General features: G+C 30.0%; 1 protein-coding gene across 1 annotated transcript; it reads left to right on the top strand.

The window, feature by feature from the left end:
* The first annotated feature begins 5,014 nt into the window (after positions 1 to 5,014).
* Positions 5,015 to 10,310, top strand: LOC106776734. The gene is made up of 6 exons (XM_014664205.2): positions 5,015 to 5,324; positions 5,439 to 5,930; positions 6,041 to 6,178; positions 7,370 to 7,423; positions 9,068 to 9,528; positions 9,612 to 10,310. The coding sequence occupies exons 1-6, from the start codon at positions 5,015 to 5,017 to the stop codon at positions 10,275 to 10,277; spliced, it is 2,121 nt and encodes a 706-aa protein (XP_014519691.1). The 3' UTR covers positions 10,278 to 10,310.
* The last annotated feature ends 533 nt before the right edge of the window (positions 10,311 to 10,843 follow it).

Below are 10,843 nucleotides of genomic sequence, written 5' to 3'. Positions count from 1 at the left end.
CAGGATGTCCAAAAACCATTTTAGACACGCGTAATCGTTTACAGCCCCCTTGCAAACGATTACAAGGCACATTTTTACACCAGAGCTAGCAGAACTTCAGTTGACTCAATAATCTCACCATGGGTGGTCCCCTCCTCCACATGGGGGACCCAAAACATTAAGTTCAAGGAATTCCTCACTCAAGAACATCAAATTATAAATAAAACCATTGGACTTGGGTGAAAACACACTACTATTCAGCTGTGGTCCCCTACGTTTCCACTTGTGGCTCCTTCAGTTCAACAGGATGTCCAAAAACCATTTTAGACCCGCGTAATCGTTTACAGCCCCCTTGTAAACGATTACAAGGCACTTTGGCCAAATCCTACAATTTGTGCAGCAAAAAATAGCCTTGTAATCGATTACAAGGTGCTCGTAATCGATTACGCGTGTCTCTTTTGTGTTTTGGACATGCTGTTACACTAAAGGAACCACCTGTGGTAACCTGGAGGACCACAAGTGAATTTCTGAGTTATTTAAGACAAGTTCACTGTTTTTTTAGTGTTTATGTTGTTTAAGTGTTAGTGTATGCTTGGAGGTGATGTTTGGGAAACCCCATCATGGAGAAGGGGACCACCAAGTCATATGAGAGGCACTTTGGCCAAATCTTGCAATTTATGCAGCAAAAAACAACCTTGTAATCGATTACAAGGTGCTCGTAATCGATTACGCGTTTCTCTTTTGTGTTTTGGACATGCTGTTACACTAAAGGAACCATTTGTGGTAACCTGGAGGACCATAGGTGAATTTCTAAGTTTTTTTAAGACAAGTTCACTACTTTTTCAATGTTTATGTTGTTTAAGTGTGAGTGTATGCTTGGAGGTGATGTTTGGGAAACCCCATCATGGAGAAGGGGACCACCAAGTCATATGAGAGGCACTTGGGCCAAATCTTGCAATTTATGCAGCAAAAAACAGCCTTGTAATCGATTACAAGGTGCTCGTAATTGATTACGCATGTCTTTTTTGTGTTTTGGACAAGCTGTTACACTGAAGGAACCACCTGTGGTAACCTGGAGGACCACATGTGAATTTCTGAGCTTTTTAAGACAATTTTGCTTTGTATTGATTGACAAAATAACTATGCTGATTTCATTAATCTGAATACAATGATTACACTTAAAACATTACATCACATCTAAAAAAGTTAAAAAAGTGCAAAATAACAACATTGAAAAAGTCTAGTTTAATAAAATTACAGTCATCCCATAAACAATTATGGAGCTCATAACACAATATTACAGTTATCCATTAAAGTCATATTTTCACCAGCATTAGAAAAGATAAATGAAACCATATGTAATATTAACTATTAATGGTCTGCTTGTTTTGATGATAATGATGGTTGGTCAGTTAGCGGAACAAATTTGCGGAGAATGGCTTCCACATTAACATTGTTTTCTGCCCACTCAAGTTTAAAAACCAAGAAAATGGAGTCTTCGAAATGAGTGACCGTTGGTCCTGTGTCAAGCGTTTGTTCAAAGTGTAGAGATACATTGTTGAAAAAGAATGACGAACGCTCAACTGCATATAGAAAACAACACAATGGTAAACACCAAAGGAAATAACAAAAAAACCAAAAGTGGTTGAAGAACCCACAAGAAACCCAACAAACAAACGAAAAACCCTATACCCAAACCACAACATCAACGGAAACTGACACCAAACGCAAAACCCAATACCCAAACCGACAAGAAAATGGTCGAAGAACGCATTTACCTTGCTTCAACCACGCTGCTGTCCGGAACTTCTCATTTCAAACAAGGACAACGAGAACAAACTGCGAGAACAGACAACAAAAAACGAAAGGGAAGAACGAATGTTAGAGAAAACGCAATGGACAAGACGAAAACGCCAGGAGAACCAATGTCAGAGAGAACGCAAGAGAGAGAACGCAAGGGAGAGGACGAAGGGAAAAGACGAAATGTGAGAGAGAAAGAAATCTAAGATAAAAAAGGTAATGAAACTGGGCAAGGGTAAAATTGGAAGGAAATTTTTTTGAAACCATTTTCATTCTGCCGGTCAATTTTTTTTTTTTTAAAAAAAAAACCAACCAATTGAACCTTGACACCTGTCGGTGTCAAATGTGTGTCAAAAATTGGGTGTCAAAATAACGGAACCCTAAATGAAAATCACAAGGAGAAAAAAAAAGAAAGAAAGTCAAAGACAAAATAATTAACGTCTAAAATCTTTTCTGATACACATTTCAAATACTTTTAAAATAAGAGACTGAATTGACATTACTCAACGAAACTGAAAAAAAAAAAAAAAACTATTAAACCTTAAAAATATTATATTGATTTTATTTATGCACAATTTCCTAATATATAACTAAATACCGATTTAGCTCTCCTAAATTTAAATAAATTTTTTTATTAATCTGTTAATTCGATATTAATAGAAATATTCATTCATTAAAAAATATTAAAAATAATTTTACATCTTTTAACTTTTGAAAAAATTAACTCTGCATCTATATTGGTATCATTATTTAGTAAACTCTAATATTTATGAGTTAATTTTACAAAATTTTTTATCCACTAAATAACTATATTTAATATAACAAAATTTGGGTTAGAATTTTACAATTTGTTGTAGTAATTATTTTATGGGGCTTTGTAGTTATACACGTGTATCATGCCATTGGTTTTTATTAGGAATTTCTTCCATGTCTCTTGGAATATATTAAAGTTACGAGGAACGTTGTCTCACAAACAAAAGTGACTCAAGCATCTCAAGACAAGTATCTCTTGGGCATTACACTAATATGTTAAGGAATAATTCAGTAAAATTTCTTATTGCTCCACTTATTAAATATGCCACAACTTTATTAAAACATATAGAAATATATTTAAAACATTTCTATTATCTGTATGGATATCCACTGAAAAAAAAATCTAAATTGGGAACTACTAATAACTAGTATGCGGATTACAATTAAAAATAAATAACTGTTAAGATTAAAACTTAATTTTAGGATTACAATAGGTAACTTCATGTAAGAAAAAATAGAAAAATAAATAATATATAGAGAATTTTTCATATATATCAGTACCGTTACTACTACTCTACAAAACATTTTTAACTATTTTTTTTACTAATAAAAGATCATAATAAAATAACACTCTCGTAAAAGAAAAAAACATGCAGAAAGAATATATTTTTTTACTTGTTAGAGGAGAAAGTGGACTGGAAACTAAACACGTGACACATTGAAGAAAGAGATACGTCATGTAAGAATGAAGGAAACATAAAAGAAATAAGTTAAGAAGTTTTTTTAATAATTTTTTTAAATAAAATATGTGTTTTACTATTTTATTTGTCTATATATTTTAAACAGATCAATTACAAATTACTTCAAACAATTATAAAAAATTGTTAAAAATAATTATTAAAAAAACATTGTTTTTATATGTTTTTATACAGTAACAACATACCGACAGTAAACATCAAATACTTGAACACCAAAGAGTCATGAGGATCAAATGTTAAATTCCTAAGAAAATTAGCTCTGATCATAAATAATTTAAGAAAAGTATAACTAGTTATCAGTAATTAAACACTCCCTCAAAAATTTATAAATATAAATTTAAAATAAGTTTGTAAATGATTTTTAATATATATTTAATATCTGCATTATTGAACTCAAATTAGGGTGTCCTTCTCCAAACAAGATTGGACAAACTACTACAACGGATTAGTAGTAAAAGACAACATTTGGATATCTTAATCTATAATATTACTTGTGGAAGTTCACATTAACCCTACACTCAAAAGCAGTTTCTTCTTTTAAAAATTATACTTTTTCACAGAATACGTTAACTTTACAACTGATTCAAATAATATATATATATATATATATATATTAATAATTTATATTAAAATACGAAAAAAAATATGATTAAAATGTTAGTATATTATAGTATGAAGTGGTTTGATTTCTTTGAAGGAGTGTCAACTTATCATTTCCTTTTTTTTTCCTTTAAACAACATAATATTTCTATTGTGTCTATTTTATAAAGTAAATATTTAAGGCAAAGATACATAGATATCCAATTTTTTATTTAACACATTTTTAATACCAGTCAAAATGTATTTTTATTTTAAAATAAAAAATAATTTAAGATCAATTAATTAAAAGAATATAAATATTAAATTTTTATTAAGTATTGAAAAGGAGCAGATAAATGAGGAGTTATATGCATGTAAAATTTTCCAAATATTTATCCCTTACTGGAGTCGTATTTATGTTAGTTTTATGTTCTCTTTCTTATGTTAGTTTTAGAGGTTTTTTTAATTAAATTTTAAGTTTATTATAAATTTTAATTTTCTTAATTAAGTTTCTATAAAAATTTATTAGTCTATCGAATTTTTAAAAATTTAAAATTCTTGAATTGAGTTTCTCCAATTAAATTTTTCTGGTAAGTAATGTAACTATGTTTAGTTTTTATTCTACGTAATTTTATAATATTTTAATTTAATAAAATTATAAAAATATAAATATGAAAATTATATGTAATGAAAACTTAGATGACAGAATAATAGAATATAACGTTATCCAAGTTATCAGTAAAATTTAAGAATAAAACGACCAAATTAAAATAATCTACCCTTAAGAATACAATTAAAAAATTTTAAAGTTTTTAGAATTTTATAGATTACAAAATTTTAATATAATAATTCAATTAAAAGTTTTTAAATATATTATCTAGTTCGAATTTAATTATACTTTTCTTCTTTTTTTCATCTGTAAATCTTCTTCTCTTCTTTTTAACAGACTTTTACTTTTACTTCAGATCAATAATATTTCCTCTGTTTGTTCTTTACTTTGATACTATGTGATATCCTTGCCTCCCTTTAAAAGCAACACCAAACACAATTATGTTTTTTTTGTCTTCCTTTATATATATATATATATATATATATATATATATATATATATCTGTGTGTGTGTAGGCAAGACAAGACAGTGTGTAATGGAATGCATTGGTGTTGCATCCCGCGGAATAGTTCATGAAGTGCTTACAAGATACAACTATCAACAATGGAAAACTTTAATGAAAAGCTATCTGAGGGGGGAAAATCTGTGGAATGTTGTGGAGAATGGTTATGCTTCGACACCCATTGATGCACAGAGAGACGCAAAGGCTCTGCATATTATTCAACTATCATGTGCACCAAACATTTTCGAACAAATTGAACACCTCCAAACCGCCCATGAAGCTTGGAATCACTTGGCTATAGTTTGCAGGTCTGAGTTTAAAGTCCAACCGCATATTCGACACGGTAAGTGTTTAGATGCATCTTCAATTTTTCTTTTTTTTATATAAACTATATATTTTCTAATAATATTAACTCTAAATATTTATTTACGTTTTAATATGAATGAGACACACACAGGTGTGGTATCCGACAACGTTAGTGAGCACAAAGCTTTATACAAGTTTGTGGAAAACGGTGATTGGGAAGGCACAAACTCATACTTGGAGGATCAACAGCATGCCATATTTTGGACTCCGCCTTCAGGTAGGACTGTTCTTCATGTTGCAACAATAGAAGGACATATCACAATTGTGGCTGGGTTAGTGTACTTAGGGAAGAAGCAATTAATAGAAATGCAAGATGAGGATGGTAATACTGCTCTTGCTCTTGCTGCTGGTTACACTGGAAACGTTAATATAGCAAGACGTTTTCTAAATGCGGAAGGTGGCGAAGAATTGCTTGGTATAGAGAACAAAGAGGGTGAGATCCCTCTTCTTATGGCTGCTAATTCAGGACGCAAAAGAATGACTCGTTACCTTTACTTTAGAAGTTCTTCCCATGTCATTCATCACCAGTCTTCACAAAATCGAGTTTTGCTTCTGGAACGATGCATCCAAGCGCATATATTTGGTAAGCAAAATCAACCACAGTACATCCATATATATATAGTTTGCAGTTGATAGCATGGTTAAGAAAAAAAGAAGTTAATTCTGAAATGGTTGCATGGTTTGAACTGGCAGATGTGGCTTTGAAATTGCTTGAATCTTACAAGGAACTGCCCATTGAATCCTTACGCGTCTTGCACGAATTGGCTCGAATGCCTTCTGCATATTTACAGGCCAGCCGTTGGCAGACAATGGTTGACAGTTTGAAAAATGGTAGTACTTTCCTCTTTTTTACCTAATGCTTTCTCTTCTTCTCTTACATTAATTTGCTATTCAATTATGGTTTATTTTGGAAGAAAGCATTCAATCCATAGAATTTTTACTTTTTCATAATCTCTTTAATAACTGATGAAACATTATTTAGCAATAAATTAGAATGGTGTATTTAAAAATTAAAAATTATAATTGAAATAGTATTTTAACCATGAGATCAATTTTATGCATTCGAATATATACTGAATCTAACTTGTTACAATATCATCTATTTCATAATTAAAATAAAATATTCTCTAGATCAAGAATTAAAAAAAAAAACTAATTACAATCAACTTATTCATAGTGTAATTTCTATTGTTTTCTTTCCCAAAAGTTCTAGATTAAAAAAAAATCATTACCAATTAAGTAATAAAAAGTGAACAATTTCACTCTTGCAACAAACACAGAATAAAAAAAGTTGCATAAGTTTGAGTTGAAATGCATCCAATCATAACGATAAAGACTTCAACAACATTTGAGTATGCAGAGAAAAGTTTTGATAGAAGATAATGAGATCTTGGAACATATTTTACAAATGCCAGTCTAAGATCTTTGAATGTTATTCCACACAAAAAATTAAGTCAAAATATGTTTTTGGGATTACTTGTAAATAATTCAAATATGAAAAACTGATTATTAGTTTTTTAATTTAGCTGGTCTTTTCAGCATAAAAAAAAAACATATTTTAAGCACAATATTGTAACTGTTAATTTCTAACTCACCTATGTAAATATGTATGTAATACATGAGCTAAAATACTTGTAAAGGACAAAGTAAAATAAAATTATAGTAGAGAAAACGTGTTTTCAAAATAGATGGAGAATAAATAAATAAAAAGGTAAAGGGTTACTTAAATGAGTTAAAAACATAGATAAAACAAATAATTTTGATGAAAAATTGTATTAATTAAAAATATTATAAAAATATATTAATTTCACAAAAGTGGTTTATCAGAAATTGATATCTTCATATAAGATTATGTGCTGATAATTTTGTTGAAAAGAAAAATATTGAAATTGAAGTTGAAGAATGAGATAAATAAATTAAGACTTAAAAGAAATCCCTACCTAAATAAAGTATAACCACAACTCTTAACTATATGAAGTACGAAATGCAACTGACTTAAACTTGTTCTTATGGTTCTTTCAGATACTTTAGTCGAATTGATTTTGACAATTATGCACATGTTTGGAAAGTTTGTGGGTAAGTATTGCTTTGTCTATTTCATTCATCTTTTTGAGTTTATCACATATGTAAACATGTATATATAAGTGATTTAAATGAATGTTGGCAAGTAAAAGTTTTAATTTGGAAAAATTAAAATCATTAATTTTAAATAATCAAGGTATGTCTCTGTTTTGAAACGAGTGAATAAAATTAATTGAAAAACATTCGTATACTATTTAATTAGAAATTAAGTTAGACACTATTTTTTTAATAATAAATATTAATAAATAATAATCAATAAACAGACTAATTCATAAATATATTATAAACTTTTATTTATAATAAAAATTATTTTAGATATCAATAATTTTATGTTTATAAATTATATTCAAATTAATCATTGATTAATTATTATTTTTCTCTAAAATTAGTTATTATTTAAGAATTTTTGTAGTTTGTATTGTGTTTATAATATGAATAAATTTGGTTTTAATTTAGTAAAATATTTCTTAATATTAATTTCTTCAAAATCTTAAATAATTATTTTCTATCTTAAAATTTATTTTAAAGTACACAATGATACTTATTTTAAGGGTTTACAATTTCTTTTAAAAGAAATCTAACTCACTACAAAAATATACAATTTTTACGAGGGTTATTTTTTGCGTTTTAGACGATTTTAACTGGCGCCTTTTTCAAAACCACCGCTATTAGCGGGAGTTTCTTCAAAACTGTCGAAATTAGCGGGAGTTTTGCAAAAACTATCGATATTAGTGGAGGTTTTGTCAAAATAGCCAGTATTAGTGGGGATTTTGTCAAAACCGTCGGTATTAGCGGGGGTTTTGCCAAAACTGTCGGTATTAGGGGGGGTTTGCCAAAACCGTCGGTATTAGTGGGGTTTTGCCAAAATCGTCGGTATTAGCAAGAGTTTGCCAAAACCACCGGTATTAGCGGGGATTTTATCAAAACTGCTGGTATGAGCAGGGTTTTGCCAGAATCGCTGGTATTAGCGAGAGTTTTGCCAAAACTGTCGGTACTAGCAAGAGTTTTTTCAAAAACCACCGGTAATTGTTGAGTTTACATAGTTGCGGTTTTCAAAACCACCGAAAATGTAAATAATTTATTTATTTTATTATTTAAATAATTTGATTATCATAAATAAACCAAAATTGATATAGATTTAACGATATATAGATTTAAAATAATATTTAAAAAATTGAAAATTTAATTTATAATCATTAAATATGATTAATGTGTTAGATATATTATATTTATTTTTTATTTATATTTTAGATTTATTCTATATTTTTTATTATAAATAAAGGATCTAAAGATCAATCCTTTTTGAACTAAAGGTATATTTAAAATAATGTTGGTTAAGAATTAAAATGTGATAATGTTTTTTTATTGTTTGATTTAAATTCTAAATGAAGTCGGATTAGCTTATGAAACTCTTACAATAACAAAATACAAACTCAAACAACTTTAAAAAAAATTAATAATCGATTTAAACTTACACTAATGTTAACAATTTAGATTCATTAATTACAATACGGAGTCTAACATTCTGGAGGATTAATTCTGAAATTGTTTGGTGGTTCAAATGATCAAATTTCTAAATATCTTTTTTTTAGTAAAACTAAACCATAAGTAATTTTGTTTTCCCTCCCATTGTTTCAGAATCGACAATTATGGATCTATGTGGACTGAAATCCAAAAATATACAGGATGTATTTGGACAAAAGAATGAATTTCTACAAATATTAAGGTATTATAAAGATATTGTTTCGAAGTTGAATAGTTCACAACTCCGGGATTATTTGGTTTATGATGCCATGTTGGAAGCAGCAAAACATGGAAATGTTGAGTTCATAAATGCTATGTGGGAGGCTAACCATGACCTCTTATGGGCAATGGACAATCATGGAAGAGACATATTTTCGTATGCGGTTCTTCATCGCAAACACAATGTGTTCCAACTCATGCATACTCTCTGTGGAAATAAGGATATAATTAACTATTCAACAGACATGTTTGGCAATAATCTATTGCATTTGGCGGCACGTTTAGGACCTTTATCTGATCTGAATCTCAGACCCGGTGCTGCTCTGCAAATGCAAAGAGAAATTCAATGGTTTAAGGTACATTCATCTTCATTAGTTTTTTCTCTCTCTAGTGCAATATATAGTTCATGCATGCATTAATGTTGATGAAATGGGTGCAGGCGGTGGAGGAAGTTGTGCATGTGAAATGTAGAGAAGCCAAAAATGGTGAGGGTAAGACGCCTGAAGAGATATTTATTGAAACGCACATGAAGCTGATGAGACATGGAGAAAAATGGGCAAAGGAAACAGCTGGGACATTTGCAATTGTGGGTGTTCTCGTTATAACTGTGATGTTCGGTGCAGTCTTCACAGTACCAGGGGGTCTCAATCAAGAGACTGGAATACCGATTTTGTTAATGGAAAAACGGTTTAGTGTGTTTATTGTAGCTGATGTAATCTCTCTCTTGGCGTCTATCATTACAGTATTGATATACATTGACATGCAAACATCGCGTTATGCTCCGACAGACTTCCTAAAAAGATTGCCCACCAAGATAATGTCAGGGCTTGGGTTCCTTTCCATGTCTCTAGTGTCCATGATGATTACCTTCTGTGCTGCGCTTGGAATAGTTCTAACAAAAAAATGTAAATACAAGGACCTCTTTACAGGAGTCGTCATATTGACAGGCATTACCTTCATTTTACTTGTATCCTCACTCAGACTCCTACTTCAGATTTTCCAATTTATAACAGCAAATCCCATCACCGGTCACCAAAAGTTAACCTTCATCGGAAGATTTTTTCGTAAGCTGTTGTTGTTGCCTATCAAAGCATGCCGACATTAAGTATCATTTCAAATTATTTGTTAATGTTTTTATTTTTCTATACACTTAGCCACGTTAGGTTATGTTGAACGTGTGCATTTGTTTAACCGTTTTTCTGTTTTCATGCTGTTTAACCAAAATTTTAGAACTTTATTTATTTTAATTACTCAAGGCTACTTTTTAGGAAGTTTGGTATTTGGTTGCTTTTACAATATGTTATTTTGCTTTTGGTATCAAGAGTCTTCTCTTTAGATAGACCTCTAAGTGAACCGAGGGTAACCCACCACAAAAAAGTCAAAAACACATGCTTCAATTCATCAATTAGATGGATTCTGAAACATAATACACAACACTAGCATCCCCTGTGTTTAATTGTGATGATTATTATATTTGGGCAACAAGAACGAACGCATATCTGAAGTCAAATGATGTCTGGGAAGTTGTTGAAGAGGACTACGAAGTTCTTTCCTTACCAGATAATCCAACATTGGTACAAATGAAAAATCACAAGGAGAAAAAAAAGGAGGAAAGTCAAAGGCAAAAGCCTCTTTGTTGTCTGCTGTATCGAAAGATATTTTCACTAGAAG

The sequence above is a fragment of the Vigna radiata genome, chromosome 11 (genome assembly GCF_000741045.1).
Source record: "Vigna radiata var. radiata cultivar VC1973A chromosome 11, Vradiata_ver6, whole genome shotgun sequence".
Taxonomy (NCBI): domain Eukaryota; kingdom Viridiplantae; phylum Streptophyta; class Magnoliopsida; order Fabales; family Fabaceae; genus Vigna; species Vigna radiata.
The sequence above is the reverse complement of the archived record's forward strand: the minus strand, read 5'-3'. Positions and strand labels throughout refer to the sequence as shown.

Excerpts from the sequence above, each read along its gene's own strand:
- LOC106776734 (XM_014664205.2), top strand. The coding sequence starts at position 5,015 with ATGGAATGCATTGGTGTTGCATCCCGCGGAATAGTTCATGAAGTGCTT. Across the intron at positions 5,325-5,438 it reads CCAACCGCATATTCGACACG|GTGTGGTATCCGACAACGTT; the intron begins GTAAGTGTTTAG and ends AGACACACACAG. Across the intron at positions 7,424-9,067 it reads CATGTTTGGAAAGTTTGTGG|AATCGACAATTATGGATCTA; the intron begins GTAAGTATTGCT and ends CCATTGTTTCAG.